The 17,064-nt window shown below is 37.8% G+C and overlaps 1 protein-coding gene across 3 annotated transcripts in view; it reads right to left on the bottom strand.

The window, feature by feature from the left end:
* The window catches only part of mcama (melanoma cell adhesion molecule a), a 55,784-nt gene extending 43,997 nt beyond the window's left edge, over window positions 1–11,787 (bottom strand). For 2 of the 3 annotated variants that reach the window (XM_059352292.1, XM_059352293.1), the window contains exons 1-4: window positions 11,682–11,787; window positions 10,882–10,931; window positions 7,347–7,488; window positions 5,679–5,821 (exon numbers count right to left, since the gene is read on the bottom strand). In XM_059352292.1, the coding sequence (XP_059208275.1) occupies window positions 5,679–5,730 (52 nt within the window). In that variant the 5' untranslated portion in view covers window positions 5,731–5,821; window positions 7,347–7,488; window positions 10,882–10,931; window positions 11,682–11,787. The remainder of the gene's footprint in view (window positions 1–5,678; window positions 5,822–7,346; window positions 7,489–10,881; window positions 10,932–11,681) is intronic. The other variant, XR_009395738.1, reaches the window with a different exon arrangement.
* Between the last annotated feature and the right edge of the window lie 5,277 nt (window positions 11,788–17,064).

The following is a 17,064-nucleotide window of genomic DNA, read 5'->3' as shown; positions in this document are numbered from 1 at the left end:
AAAAGACTGACACAACAAACACCAAACAACTGTGCTTTAAGAACAAGGTAAATGCAAGTAGTTTTTGCCTGTTTCGGTCCATTTGCGGCAGACAGGTTTAGCACATTTAAGGGGATAAGCTTCCATGTTTTCTTAGAAATCAATGTCTGCTTTGAATCCTGTCGCTGTTTAATAACATAATCAAGTCTGATGTGTTGGTGCTCCCTTTGATCTACCCCCTCAATCTTAAAAATCACATTCATATACAACTATTTTGCTTTATGGTAACTACTTCAAAAGTCATCAGATAGCTGTACTGATCACATTGCCTCTGATCTGGACTTTTGTCTGCAATTTGACAAAGAAAAGCAAGGAAAATATTAGAAGGGCTGGGACAATATGATTATCTCTTCAATACTGAAAGGATCCTTGGATGAAGAATATTGTGTGATTTATAAGTATTTAACTATTTAAAATGGGTATTTTCTAATTTTATTGTAGAGCTTTGTGCTTTCATGCTTGGGCTTTGTTTTTTCTTGGAAAAGACGTCATGCTACTCATAGAGTACCTTGATGAAAGTGGTAACTTCCTCTCACCTCTGCGTAGACTAAAATGAAACGTTTTAATGACATCGATTCAGGCATTGAAAGAAATCCAGTGGGAAAAAACTAAACACAAAATATTGCAATATTTATTTGAGTAAGTATTAGAGAATCTGTCTGCAAAGCATACTTAAGTACTACTTTTTAAACGAAGATAACAATAAAAAAATCAGTGAACAATATCTTGCTCCTAGCAATTAAAGCATGAGTTATTGCATTTGCCAAATCAAGAAACTCAATTATGGTTCAAGGAAGATAATTAAGTGTTGAACAAGTAAGCACTGACCTGCAACCCAAGACAGGCATTTACTTTTTAAATATTTAACAAAAAAAAAAAAATCTTAACAAAGTGTGCGAATAGTCTAAAGAAAGCATGGGACAAATGACCCAGGTCTCTGGTTTTAAAGTCTAGTGCTGTCCATGAAGAAAAAAGCTCACAAGCTTGAATAATCAGTTAAAGTAATGAAAAGAGTTAACTCAATAGGATGTGCGGTATTTGATTATTCCCCGTGCTGACATACATGTTAGTTGAATTAGCTTACATATGCTGAGCGCTACAGCAAGGTACCATTATAATGCCACAGGGATCAAACAGCGCACTCTCTTTAATGAAAACAATGAGCCAATACATTAGATTATATGGCTGTCATGCCTGGCTATCACTCAGGCAAATGCACTAATCCCACATGAACAACTGCAGCCAACAGCTGCACACTTCCTGCCGCATCCAGACGAGTCCTGCAGCAGACTGAAGGCATTCTCAGGCGTTCAGCCACAGAGACAGATGAAGAGGAGGTCAGGGAGACCAGCCATTATTTACACGAGGAGATTGCCTCACTGGGATACCTGACGACTCATTTTTGAATACTTTGCTCTTTATTATCTGGTTAACAATGAATGATTAATGATGTCTTCAGACTCACAGCCAAACAAGAACTGTTCTTAAATATATAAATGTTAAATCTGATCATAGAATGAGTAAAGGAGACAAAGACCAAACATTCATAGTTTGACAGTTTTGGTTGACAGCACAGTATATTGAAGTGTAGTTTTTTCATCAGGCAGTCTGACCTTGTGGTTAAGAACAATTTGAATATCTCAATAATAAGATTGGCAGTCTGAGTCATTTCATTTAATTAAATGTATCATTCTGAATTTCATTCTAGGATTTATGTCAACATAAATCTCAGTAAATAATGAACTGAATTGCTTTCCAAAACATCTATATTGAGACACAACCATAGCATATTGTTTAAAACTAAGATATAGCTTTAAATGTTTGCTGTCATGGTGTATTAATGCCAAAAGCTTACATCTTTAAATTGCTTGATTTATTTGACAAACCATGCAAAGATATGCAATTGATGGTGATATATGATGAAACTATTCAGAAAACCAAGAAATTCCCTTATTTGAGAAGGTTGTCTTTTTGTTTTTATTCCTGCAGTTTTTTCATTCCCAAGGTGAACTACCCCACACACTTGACATGAATAACCTTAAAACAACAACAGTCAGAATCAGAAAGCTCTCAGTCAAGAAGGAAGCAAGTCGTCTCTTCTAGGCTTTACTGAACAAAAGTTGTAAGCCACAATATCCCTCGGCTTTAACAAAAAGTTTGTGGTCCTCCATTAAGGAAAGCTGCTGAAATGTCTTCACACGCGAGACACAATGGTCTGTTTGACTGATATCAAAGGTGTTATAGATGGTGTCACTCCAAACACCATTAAAATGTCAACCTAGACCCAATCACAGAATCCATTGGCTATCGGTCTGACAACGATTCAGCCTCTGGGGGCAACAGACAATAGTTCTGTGGTTGTGGTGTAGCCAGCAGATCACGATAAAGAATATCCAGGCCAAGAGTGCCCCTTCTGTACGTCTGACAGTCAGATTAGTTACTTGTAACACAAGAATGGAGTTGGAGTTAAGAGATGACATCTACTAGTAGCTAGTATTTATTAAGTCTTTATACCATCTTATGTAATACATGATTGAGTATGCATGGTGCAGAGCCACTCTTGCAATTTAATAAACGCAGCAAATAAAAAAAAACATGCTATACAAATACTATTGTCACTAGGAATAGCTGAATATTTGACACACTGATCAAGACAGTTAGAAGAGTGAGAGTATTTCACACAAAAAACAACTAGAAAGATTCCTTGCCTCCTTTAAATGCACTGAGGATTAAAACCTTGTTTGGTAGACATATATATATATATATATATTATATATTTAATGGTGCCGTGAACTGGAAAGCACTACTTTCTGTTCAGTAAATGTCAGCGTAAAAGCTCTGCCACGGCTCTGATTTACTGCACAGCCGCACTGCTCGGACCACTTGCCCATTCCTGTAACACGACATGCCCATCATGCTGATGAACACTGGTCTGCGGATCGATATAGAGGTTTGTGTACAATGCATCAGCTAAACGACATGTTAGGGTTTCTTGTCATACTGAGGATGGGTTTATTTCCACGCAGGACAGATGCTTTTAGCAACAAATTGTATTCATGTAAGTGCCCTTCAAGGCCCATTAGGGAGGAGGTCAGTTTTGACAGAGCTGGGTTTGGAAGCTCTTTATGAGGGCCGGGGTCTCTATCACTGACCAACTACCTAATCCAAAAACAGACGGCTTTACTCCGTCTCCAGAGGAGGTAGAGAGGAGATGAGGATTAAATGGCGGTAACCCAATTAAGACAAGGCTGATGGAGTAAAAAAACAGGGAATTAAGAGAAAAAGAGGTTTAATGTTGGGACAGAGTGAGTGTTGTCCTGTTGTGAGATGCTGCATGGAAATGAAGGAAGGTTTACATTTAATACTGTCTGTAGTTAATCCACCAGTGAACATGATGTCTGCTTTTAAGAGTAGTGGGGGAAAATGGATTTTCATAAGAATTATTATCTTTTATTACTCTTGATAGATTTCCAAAATCTTTTTTTGTACTTCCAATTAATTTTCTGTTAACCCGCTAATCTGTTATTTGATTAACTGTTTTGGCTCTAATTAGCTGTCAGTATTACATGCTTAGCCCCAACCCCTAAAGGGACTTATCCTTAGCCAGTGTATTACCTACAGTAGACGGCAGTCAGCTTGGCCTCGGTTTGGAGAAGCAGGCAGGAGTACCAGGAAACTGTGTGACTTTGTGTTTTAAAAGTGTTAATTCAGATTCTTCAAAGTCACATAATAACACAAACAAACTAACCAGTTGAGGCAGCAGTAGGACCAGCAACTCAGTGAGGGAAAACTACTGTTTTTTTCAAAGGAGTCTGGTGGCTTTTGCAAGAGCATAGAATTAGCTTTAGTTAACCCCATGCAAGAAGTGCTGTCTGACTGAAGGTTAAGCAGTGAAAATATGTGTAGAAACACAAACAAACAAACAGCAATAGATTATTTTTTTGGTGTCTAAAATAACTTTTCCTGCTCCACAGCAGTTCATACGTATTGTACGAGAACTCCTGCCTGCTTCTCCAAACTGGCCGTTCGGCTTTAGTGTTTTTGAAGGGTTAGTTCGGATTAATCAAAGTCACACAATTACACAAACAAACCAGGGGCGGAGCAGGGGGGTGTATTCAGCCCCAAACGTTTTAGGTCCGCCCTAATATAGCCATGGGGTTGTTCTATGTTACTGTTACAACTGTTTCCTTAAGAAATCTGGTATAATTGAGTAAGTGTTCTTCTGTTGGCCTAATATTGAGGGCATAAAGCTACTGTAAGTGGGAAATAAACTAACCAATTAGGGCAGTAGAAGACCAGCAACTCACCTGTTCAGCGTTGTTACTGTTTTTATCTATGGAGGCTGGTGGCTTTGACGAGAGCATAGAACAGCTTCAGTTCCCCCGGTGTAAACCAGTTAAAATATTCTTTATATGGCATACACTTAAATACAGATTTTTTTAGCTTACTAAAATACATTTAGCTGCTGCCCCTGTCCACAGCAGTACACTGCTTAGGTTCAGTGTCAACATTTGGGCGTGTCGACCACCATCTACTGTATGTAAAGTACCTCATACAACCCCACTTCAAACAATCTGAACTGTCCTATTAATCCCATGTTTCATACCTGCTGTGAACTTGTCATAAACTTCATTTAGAGTCGAAACAATAAGTTGATGAATAAATTAAATCATCCAGCAAGGCTTCAGTTCCTCAACTGAGAATTTACTGTTTTTCTCTGTTAAATATTTCTGTAAATTGTATGTATTATGGGACACTTTGTCTGACAAAACAAGACATTTCAGGACGTGACCTTGAACTCTGGGAATCTGAGCATCTTTCACCATTTTCACAATAAAAAGAGACCGTAATCTTCACATTAGTTAAGAAATGCATTAACATCCAACTCTTGAACCTTATTCACATTCTAAAAAGTAATAAACTCAGACTGGTTCTGAGTATCCCACTCCTTTGTCCCGTGTCTAAAACCACCCCTCTTCCATCACATTGCTATTATTGTGGGTTTGAACTGGTGCATAACATCACAATAACCATGTCCTGCTTTGAGAACTAAGTTTGGTGCTGTGGTTTGTGGTCCTTTAGATGTTTACAGCTAGTTAAACCTTTAATAACTTACCCAGACTCTGTAGCAAAACAGTTTATGACACAAGCCTTTATAATAAAACTCCCGTCACATGCCAACGCATGCTCAAACCTACACTGCTACGTGTTGTTGGGTTAATTGGTACGTTAATCACGGAGTAATTAATTGCACCTTTAAATATTTTACGACTACAAGATTTTCGACTGGAAACAACTAAAACTAAGAGCTGAGATGCATAAAAAAGTATTAAATTAGTGGAAATGCACCAAAATTTAACATGCGTTTATTGCACTGTATGTGAACCTTCAATTTCACTGCGAAAGCGAAGAACTACTAATAGGCGAACACAATTAACCAAAAAAAAAAAACACAGAAATATTCGAGAAAACTGCTTTCTTGTAAATTAAAACAAAAATGTGTTTTGTGGGACATTTAGTATGAGCATCCAAGTGAGCCACACGTTGTATTCTCATTCAAATTCAACGGCTCAACCTCCTCCTTCACTAAAAACTTGTCTGCTTAAAAAAATGGCGTATTAATGTTAGTTTTAACTCACCGCTCCAGTTGAGGAGGCACATGTGAAGAAGCAGTACAAAGTAGAAAGCCATGTTGTTGGAAAAGCTGCTCGTCGTATCCAGTCCAAAATACTCTGAAGTGGTGCGTCGACTGAAGTTGAAGCAAGCAGCAGCCCGGAGGAGACTGAGGAGAGGAGGAGGAGGAGGAGGAGGAGAGGGGAGGGAGCTCAATTAAAGTCTCAGTCTGGCGGGGTCCTCCTATTGTGGAGGCTTTATGTGTGTGGTGGTGGTAGAAGCAGCTTATCAGTGTTTTCCTCTGCTACAAACTCCTAATTCACACAGATTTTTTTTCTTGGCTAGAAAGTCTTCAAGGTCACGATAACAAGCGCACCTTATCACTCCTGCACACCTTTTAGCCTGAGTCACGTGGCCTGTTGGCTGAATTCAGCTTAACAGGGACACTTTATTTATTTGCATTTTCATAGCGGCTCAAGGTGATAAATGCATTAACACATGGGCCGGAAATTCAATTTTGAAGTACTGCACTACATTATGGAGGAATACGCTTATAATGCTTTTTTTTAGAGGAGATTAATAGGCTACCATTGTCATATATCTACAGCCAGCAGGGGGTGGAGGAAGTATTCAGATAAGTAAAAGTAGTAACTACACTGTAAAAGTACTCTATTACAAGTAAAAGCTGCATTAAAAGTATTATTTTAGTAAAAGTAAGAAAATGTAGTTAAAGTAATAAAAGTAGAAACATTACCAATGATGTGTGTGTGTGTGTGTGTGTGTGTGTATATATATATATATATATATATATATATATATACATAAACATTGGATAACGGATACTCCATCTGATTTTACAGATGCATAACTTCCAACAACAGGACACAGAAACACTACTTTATGCTGCATCCTTGTTGTATAGTATAGTATTTTTTTTATCTTGCACTGTTTGTACAAAGCTTTTTCTAAATATTTTTTCATACACTTTATTGTAAATATTTCTATGCATCTATAAGCAAGCTCCTATGACATTTCATCATTGACAATAAATCTATATCTATCTATCTATCTATCTATCTATCTGTCTGTCTGTCTGTCTGTCTGTCTGTCTGTCTGTCTGTCTGTCTGTCTATCTATCTATCTATCTATCTATCTATCTATCTATCTATCCATCCATCCATCTATGCTGTTGTATAAACTTAAAACAACACACAAAACACAACTTAACTGTTGATAAATGCACCCAAACCTTGATTGCTCATTAATAGGTTGCTTTAAGTTAAGTGTCTTTTTTTATTACCTGTGAACATTAATTTTGTTGATTTTTTAAAAATTGTTACAAATGAACTATACTGCAGACAGAGTGCAGATGTAATTTAAGTTCAAGCTTCTTCTTTTTTGCCTCATTTGGCATTATTAATTTGATTAGTGTTATCAGATACAAAACAACACTAAGACAATGATATCTGCATTACATATCCACCATCAGCATCTGCCATTGAAAAACTCACTTCACGCATCAGTCGACTTCCAACTATTTCTAGCTCGCCCACATATTTTCTCCAGGAAACATATTGTCTAATTCATATTAGTCTTTTTAAAAGTAGGACAATATTAATATTTGCATAACTTTCAACACAGGAATAAATAAGAAATAACATAAACAGCTGTGATGCAGAGCAAAGGTTACGTACTGTGGACTTCCTCCAGTAAAGTGAGCAGGCTTCTGGTGTTTCCATCAGTGACTGTAGAGTCACCTTGTCGGACAGCTGCAGCAGAAAGGCTTCCTGGAGTCGCTCACCCAGCTGTCAGGTCCTGTCATACATAAGCCTACAGCTGTGGACACAGCACAGGTATTAGACATGGAGACGAACATCTTGGAGTTACATGACACTTACTGTCTACTATAGTTTTACCAGAAGGAGCCTTTAAACGGACTGTAAGTGGTACACTCTAAATGCTGATGGTTTGATTAACTGAATTCATTTTGCTTAACAATGGATCAACTGGATTTGTAATCTGCTGCTACAGACATACAGTGTCAGGAAAAGCTTTTAGAATCTTTTTTTTTTTTTTTTACTTTTGGTAAATTTCCATATTATTAATTAGACATACCTTATTTATCCCCAATCTGAACAGGTTATGTATGACAGGTATGTAAAATAGATAAATTGAGTCAACATATTGAATGAATATAAATATAACAAAGAATAATATGTTATAGGTATCTACAATATATACATAAGGATAATAGAAATTCAGTGCAAAATAGAAAGTCAGTACTAAAAAAAATACTTTAAAGTAAGATTTTGAAAGCAGGACCATCCCCACTCAAACGGCCATATAGGTTGTGTGTACAAGCAGCTGATAATGACCCATATTGATGTTTGTCGTTAGGGGGTGACCTTTAGCTGATGTAATAGTTATGACCAAAGCAAACAAGAAAACAACTTAACCAGGTGGTTTCATTCCACAATGTAAACATGTTTAAAATAGAGAGCATTACATGGTTAAAGCAGCCTTATATTTCTGAGGATATTATACAAACTTGCCTATGCAAGTTCCTGTGAGTAATCATATGAACCCGTTCATGTGAAAACATTGAACGGTCACAAACTTTCCTGAAGCATTTCCATTGAATACCTCAGGACCATTCATGCGAACAGCCTTGGCTATTTACATTTGTTTGAAGGACACTGTAGAAAGTCTGGACCTCTGGTCGAGAACCATTACTGAGCATTACTAGTCTGACTCTGTTCCTTGATATCATACTACACTAGCGCTTATATAATTAATAGCACAATCAGCCTTTGTCATCTCAAAATAAACCAAAATGAGCTGCCTGATGAAAGGAGGACAGCAGCAGCTGCACACATGTGTAAAAAGTGTATCTTGCACCTCATATCAGGGAATATTTGCTTTGGATTAGAGCCAAATTCTGGCTCCACTCTGGAGGAAACCGTCTCTCACATGAAATCTATCTACCCCTTACTTATGAGACGTGATTCTAGCCAGGCTTCTCCTCAAACTGTCAACTGCTGGCCCACACATTCACTCCTTTGTTAGTAGCAGTAGCTCATTGTTCACTGAGGTTCTCTTCCACCTCATCCTGAGGCCTGAAGCTGACCTTGGTTACTGAAATCTCCTACATATTAAGCTAAACAAACTCTTTAAAAAACCCTCTTGGATCAGCAGGAAAATGCCTCGTCACAAAGCTGGAAACAGGGCTGTTTTTCTGACACCATGAAAAGTTTTTAGAGATACATGGTTCTCACAGGACAGCTGCACACACATATTTTCACAGTGTAATTTTAGTGCTACTTCTTCAGTAGAAGATCTTAATACTTCTTCCACCACTGCCTAAATCTTACTCAACTGATGTTTTTCTTCTTTGCAGTTTTCCCCTGTTTCCACTTCATTTTAGAGAGCCAAATTCCCTCCTGCCCAGCAGTCATTTAGCTGCTAACTCTACTGCTGTCCTGGGAGGGTGTGGACAGGCATGTGCTACATCCATGACAGATGGCATGTCCAGCCTCTTCTCCACCTCACCTGCCACATACTAGCAGAGGAGTTCCTCAAGGACAGCATAGCATACCGGAAATTCATGCTACGCCCTAAAAGAAAAATCACATCCACCCTCTGTGCAGGCACCCTGGCCAAACCATGTGCTCTCATAACTTTGGCTAAACTTTTCCAAAAGAAGACTTGTAATGGTCTTTAATAAGCAAGATATATATACTTATTGTCTTTTTATGTGTGTGTATATGTAAAAATGAAACAAACTAACCTATACTTACAAATAAATCATATCTTCCTATTATACAAGCAATTCCTAAACTCATGGCTGTGTCCTATCCTTTCTCCAAACTCATTTTGGTTCCTTAATTGCTTATTTTCTATCCCAATAAAAGATAGGATTCATTCTCAAATGAGTTATGAAACAGTTTCCGGTCCTAAATGTCATTCAGAACTGAAATAAGATTGGTGGGATGTTTTTGTAATGAGAAAGATGAAGTCAATCTCCTCTTAAAGTCCCTTCTCTGATCCATTTCTTACCCTCCTTTTTACAACTTTTTAAACCAATTCAGTACATCAGTTCTTTTTAATTTTGCCCCCGTTTCATATTACCTTTCCCCACCTTACTCTGAAACCCTTTATAAAACTATATTATACTGTAACTACAATCAAAATCATCACTTAAATGGGACAAATAATGATAATTATAGGTTCATACTTGTATTTCAGGTTTCTACTACATCATGTTTACATGCTTTTATAATCAAAAAACTCATTTTTTTCCTGAGACTGTCTGAATAAACCTGTATTCACCCTCTGTTTTTGAACCTCTCTCTACAACCACCTTCCTAAAAAAAAAAGCAAGAGTCAGTGAACATGGAAAAAGTTACGTTAGAGCCTTTCTAACACGTGGTTAATGCTGTGGAGAAGTCTATTTCAACCCAAACCACAATCTTTTCCAAAATCTGACCAAGTAGTTTTGGTGCCTATACCGAATCTGTAACTTAGAAAATAAAAAAAATAAAGTAAAATAAGTCAGCTAAGTGTAGTTTCTAATGAAAACAAACCCAAAACGCCTAGTTAAAAGAACTATGTTTGACCCATTCATCCACTAAAACCTCTCAAGTACTTCATTGCTCTACTACTACTACTACTGTTAATACTATTGCTATTATGAAGGTTTTCTGTCAGAAAGCCAAATCTCCTGTGTGCTCAAGCTGTGGGTAGAGATACTCAGATGGGGGGCGGTATAATGAGCCTGCGTGCCACATAGCAAGGGGGCTAAATCTGGAAGGCTTGTAAATGACATGTTTTCTGATCGGGTTTAGCATCAAAATATACCTAATTAGATAAGGAAAGAAGAGATTTGTTCAACTTTCTTGCTGAAGTAAATACACCTCACAGAGACAGAATAGTCAGATATTGCAGTAAAAATCTATATGTCTCTTTAATTTCTTGGCTCACAGACATGAAGGTTGGGCCACACAAATATCACCGCTCGCCTTTGGAAATGAAGTCTGTTTTATGTGAGAGTGGAAAGAAAGTCAGAAGCTCGTGTGAAAAAGTCTTTGAAGTGGGCAGAAATCCCAAACCCCATCTGAAATCCTTCTTTCCCCCTGTAATGGAGAGGAGAGGCAGGAAAAAAGAGCTGAAAAGATGATTCCCTTCTGCCAAATCTTTCTTCTACTGTACTCTTAAATCCCTTCCCCTCACCTTTTTCTCATGTCTTCTTTACTCCTGCCATCTCTAGTGCTGTTGTTTGGCTGCAGAGCTAAGAGAGGGAAAAGAAATAACGGTGTCAAATTTAAGATTGATTAGAATACATTATGGTTAAAATACATGCATGCTGTGTAAATGTAATCAAACCTGACAGGCGTCTGTGAAGAAAAAACTCGCTTTGCTGTCAACTTAATATATAGGTAATAGGTAATATTTCCAGAGATAAGCTTCAATCTATATGATCTATATATGATATATATCTATCTATGATCCAACAGTCCAAAAACACATGACATTTATTTACACTGCCTGGTGCATATCTTTGAGATTCAATTTGTTATGAGTTCAATGAGCCATTTTCTTCTGATATTATATTTAGTCTTTGGGTATAGTATACTCATTGGAGTTTTCCCTGAGTATACATTCCATAAAGACTAAATATAGCAAGAAAAACTCACTTTTTAGCCAAATGATTTGACCAATTTAGAAAAAAATGTCTTCAGATTTGTGCTGGGGCAAGTCCAGAGAACACTTCCACCAAAGGAAATTTAAATTTCAGGCACTCGTGAGTTAAGTATTTCATCATTTCCCTGTAGCTGGGAGAGGAAGGAAAATAAGTAGGACTACATATAATCTTAAAGGGGTACTTCAAGGGTTTACTGCTCCATAAAATTGGGGGACTTGCAGGAAACAGTTAAACTGGTAAAAATTGATGCAGCAGAAACATCCTGGCCTTGTATGGGACAGGGAATGGACTCAAATGCAAACAATCATGTGAGACAGAAACAGTTTACCAAAGAAGTGAAGAGTCATAAGCTTAAAGGCAAAGATTCAGGTCCAAGTCCAAGTACAGATGGCTGGGAAGGAAGACAGGAAGCAACACTGAGAACCAGCTAATGAGGGAAAGTGGAAACAGGTGAGCAGGTGAATGAGAGAGTCAGGTGACTGGGACAGACAGAAAAAAGTCTGAGGGCATCTGGTGGAACGGCAGAGAATGGTAGTGCAGGGGTCTGGGGGACAGGGACCCTCCCTTCTTCTCATTTCTCAGTTTGTGAATCTTGGATTTCTTTCTACACTTCTAGAGAGATGAGAAGACTGAATAAAACAAACATAACTGAGACAAACATTTTGGCATATACACATGGTAAGTGTAGGATACACTTACCATGTGTATATTTATAGTATTAGACCCTTCCTGTCTGAGGTTTATGTGTATTATCAGTTACCTCTTTACCATTATTACCATCATTTTATATCTTGAATTAATGCTGACAGTAAAAATGTCTTTTGTTCTTACTTTTGAGTCTTTCTCAGTACATGTGTGCGGATGAATACTAACTGTATTGGCTTTGAGCGGTTCAGACTACAAAATAAATTAAAAAGGAAAACTCTTGTCTATGCCAACATACGAGTGATCATCCATCAAGGCATAAAGAAATCTTTGAAGTAGTCAGAGGACATTGTACTCATCATCATCGTCCCTGTCTGTGTAGCCTGAAGTGAGCTTACATGCTGGCTGCTCTGCTCACACAGATTGGGGGCAGAGTGTTTCACCACAGGGATGCCAGACGAAGTCAAGGACCAATGGTTGAACAGACTCTGTCAGAGGAAGGGGTGGGCATTTAAGAAAGGACCCCATTCACCAATAGATAATAAATGAATAAATAAATCCTGAAATACAGGATTTTAAGAAGTTGTTTCTGTGATGGAGGAAAAAAGATTTATGTCTATAACATCTTAAAGTAAATTACAGCAATCACGCTAACAACCCTCCAAATGGGAACAGGAGGATTGTTCTGCCAAAAACGACATCATTGGATAGATTCTTCTGTGTGTGTATAAACTGTTTTTCACTGCTTAAGCAGGTGTTCAGTCTGAAAATAGCATTACACAAAAAAGTCAAAGCCTGCATTAGTGTAGTTGGAGTCCATTAAAGTTAAAGTAAGTAAGAGTGTTAAAGCTGGAGAGGGGGACTTTTACATAGAAATAAATATAAATTCAAGTCACTGTCAAATGAGTTTGTACAATGCTGATTATTATTATATTATTACTGATTATTATGTCAGCTTGCTGCAGGTTTAAGGGGGAAGGAAAGGTGGAGAGACCATAGTGACAGAGGAGCAGCTATAGTATGCTGGAAAGTACTCACTGGCCACTTTATTAGGTAAACCGGTTTAGCGAAGCACATGGCAGCAACTCAATGCATTTAGGTATGTAGACATGGTGAAAACGACCAGCTGAAGTTCAAACCAAGCATCAGAATGGGGAAGAAAGGTGATTTAAGTGACTTTGAGCGTGACATGATTGTTGGTGCCAGGCTTGCTGGTCTCAGTATTTCACAAACTGCTGATCTACTGGGATATTCACACACAACCATCTCTAGGGTTTACAGATAATTGTCCGAAAAAGAGAAAATATCCAGTGATCCAATGCCTTGTTGATGCCAGAGTTTCAAGATGACAGAAAGGCGACAGTAACTCAAATAAAAAACAAAAACAGCAGCAGAAGATCACATCGCCACTTTAGTGGCCAGTGAGTCTATGCTGACACGGATACTGCACTAAAACAGGATGGCTTTCTTTCTTTCTGCCCTTCTTTGCACAAAAAAGATTTGAAGTGAGCGCTCCTCAAGGAAATACGTAGAGACAAAAGTTCTGCACTGCAAGTTCAAGGCCCTGATCAGGGCACGTTTGGATCGTTGCAAAACACTCTTGTTGGAAGAGCAAAATTTGCTGTGTCTTTTTTTTTTTAAATGTTGCTCGGCAGACTCTGTTTATCCAATTAGACAATGAGGCAAAAACGCAGATGACGTTGGTTGCTTTTCTGCTCTGAAAACTTTTTAAATTGAGGAATTCAGGGAGCTCCTGCAAAAACCTGAGTTGCATTGAGATGTGTGTTGAATTGGTGACTGGATAGTAAAAAATCCTCCATGTCCTGTAACAGTATAAGGACATTTTTACAATGCACTGATTAGACCAATGTAATATTCATAAACGTTATGCAGATTGCAGTCCTAAATTTCAATGTCAAGTTTACTTGCTGCATCCTCAACACCCTCACCGCTGTATCAACAGGACAACCGAAACCTTTTCATTAAATTCTCTCTTATCAGGCCCACAGTGTTTTGCTGAGGCCACATTTCCAAATTGTGCAAGCAAAGCTCATCTTGTAGCAGCACAATGCATCACCAAGAAGGCTGTAAAAGTTTGGCCGGAGACAGAAGAAGAGAACAATGATAAAATCTGCCTGGCAAGGACTTTATATATTACTATGTCCCTTATGTTTACTGCTGTGGAGATTACAGCAAAGTGAATAGACCTTTTGATGTGCAGGCCTCATCACTGTTAAATTATATATTTATTGCTGGATTTTGGCTGTGACGTAAGAGAGAGGATCAATTTCAACAAATAAATCGACAAATAAATCCCACCAAAGTTGTGGATTATTTTACAGTGTATTTTTTTGCTTTTTCACTGTCATGGCAATATTTTGTGCTGCATTTTATTTGTGTGTACCCATGTACATGAATGGAAAGAATGATGGGAGCAATGTTCATGCATAAAATAAGTAATTCACGGTAGAAATGATTAACTTGTAAGCAAGTTTATCACAAAATTCACCCATATCACCTGTCAGGCTCTGTCTCTGTTTAAGGTAAAAACAAACATGATGTTCCTAATTCAACAAAAAATATTTAATTTTGCATTACTTTTTCACTTCAACTCACATAATTTAATAGAGTGAAGCCTTGTGCTACACCTACACGCAGCAGATGCTGAATAAATTGAGCACACAGTCTGAATTGTTTCGCAGAAAAACAAAAAAAAAAGGAAACCATGTGCCTTCATCTCGTGTTAGAGGTGAAGTTTATTGGAGGCTTACTGGAACACGAATCATTAGATATACTACCAAGAATTTTCTGATTAGATTATAGCTGGAGCATTGTGCGTTGTGGTGATGTGTGTGTGCTCATTTGTGTGTGTTTTTGTAAGGCAGAGGGCATAAATAGGTTATGGGACCTCTGGATGTTTGGGGGATGGGTAACTGATTGTACCTCCTGCCATTGCTCAGATCCCATGACAGGTTTCGCCCTGAAGGGGACCGTCATGTTACCATTGACCCCTCTGAGAGATTGTTGCCATGGCCACAAGACACCTTAATGAACTAATGAATCACTCTGGCACACCTCAGCTCAGACAAATCAGTGTCTCGTTGAGGGCACAGAGGGAGGGAGGAAGGGGGCGGGGCCAGGACTCCATATAGACACCATCCCAGGGACCCAGGTGGCCAATTGTTCCCAAATGCAGTGAATCAAAATTTGGTCAGGGCGGCTCTTAATCACCAGCAGACAGCACACTTCAAATCCATCCATTCTTCTCTGATTACATTAACAAAAATGTCCAAGACTGTGCCATCTATTTTATACTCACATAATAGAGAGACTGCAACCGCCTTTGTGTGCTCTATGCTGCGGCATGTGGAAATCTTCCAGACTTGATTTGTTTTAACCCAATATTTTCATCCATCATATGAATTATTCAGTTCTGCATTAATTAATAATCACACTCCATATTTAAGACAAAGTTCACAATTTTTTGGATTTCTAGAATTATGCCTGTTTGCATTCATTCAGAGGGTGAGATGAAAGGATTGATACCATTTCGATGTAGTTATCTTAGCTTAGCATAAAGCCTGATTCTATTCAAAATAAAAATGACCACCTTAAAGCTCATTATTTAACTTGTACATATATTTAGGGAGATTTAAGGGTTTTTAACTGGTTATAACAGTCTCAATTTAATAATGATACCTCTATATGACCTACATAAGCAAACAAGAACATCAGCAAAAACATATGTCGATCTAGTTATTCTTAATGTCTGTCCCAGGGGCCTGAGTTACTGCAAAATCAACAAGAAAAAAAAGCTAAAGGGACATTGATAAAGCACAGGTTAAAACACAAGTCAACCTTCGTCTGTCATTGAACAGATGGAGAGAATTGTGGGACTTAAAAAGATTGAAATCCAATCCTGAATTGACCTTCTTGTAAAATGTGTATTTTATTTTATGAAAAAATTAGCAAGATATGGTTTTACATCAATAAATGAATTTACGTTGGTGGCTAAAACAATGTTGACTTTATTTCACCATCATCATATGACAGTTTTTAATCTTATATACACAAATAGATACATTACATCACTGTGCAACCTGCAAACAGTTATGTTTAAAAAATGAAAGAGTATTAAAAATTAGTTGCATCTTTCTTTTACTCGCTTCCAAAATGAAAAATGGCAAGAGGCGGAAGGACAAAAAGGCCGCCAAAATCAACACAAAATGTAAGTTCCTTGTTGCTTTAATCCGTGCAGAAACAAAAAAAATTTAAAGAAGACAAAGAACTATTTGTTGGTGAACATCAGCTGGGTGTACAGACTGTAAAGTTTTGTCATCACAGTGAGGTTGCCAGGTTTGGTACCAGCGCACCTGAAAGCTTTGCTCATCAATCATATTTTGGCAACTCACATGATAGCTAGAGAAGCTGCAAAGAATTACTGGAAGCCTTTAGTTGTTGCTTTGCACTAGCTCCTCCTCCCAAAAATTTAAAATACAAATCCAATCACAAAGCAGGCAAATCGAGATAACAAGAAAGCTTATTAATACTAATGAAGTGTGAATGCAAAGGCCTGTAAAATTCGTAATTTTGGAGATAACACAGATACAGATCACATGTTAATAACCAGGTTGAAAATGTGGTCAAAAAGTGTAACCTCAAGATAGTGCTGCAGACCAGTGGGAAGGGATTTACATTGTTTTACATAAGGTTTGACCATATACAGGCTACGGGCAGGGCAGAGATACAGAACAAAGAGTTAGATGTTCGTTGGGTTCAGCACCAGAGGCATCATTTGAATTAATAATCTTAAAATATTACTTAATTAACACTTATTACAAGTTTTTATTGTGCTAAAAAAAAAACAACAACTAAGGATTTTCTTTTTTTCTAGGTCTATGTGTCGGTACTAAGCTACTTTCCTGTTTTTAATGGGTGGGGACAAAGTGTTTTAAATATCCCAAAATCTATGCTAATGTGTACTAGAGACAGTTACTTTCTGACCTTCCTCTCTCACAATAAACAGAGCAGCTTTCATGTTGTGCCCCTTGAATGTTTACATGTGT

Source organism: Centropristis striata, chromosome 15, assembly GCF_030273125.1.
Source record: "Centropristis striata isolate RG_2023a ecotype Rhode Island chromosome 15, C.striata_1.0, whole genome shotgun sequence".
NCBI classification, from domain to species: Eukaryota; Metazoa; Chordata; class Actinopteri; order Perciformes; family Serranidae; genus Centropristis; species Centropristis striata.
The sequence above is the reverse complement of the archived record's forward strand: the minus strand, read 5'-3'. Positions and strand labels throughout refer to the sequence as shown.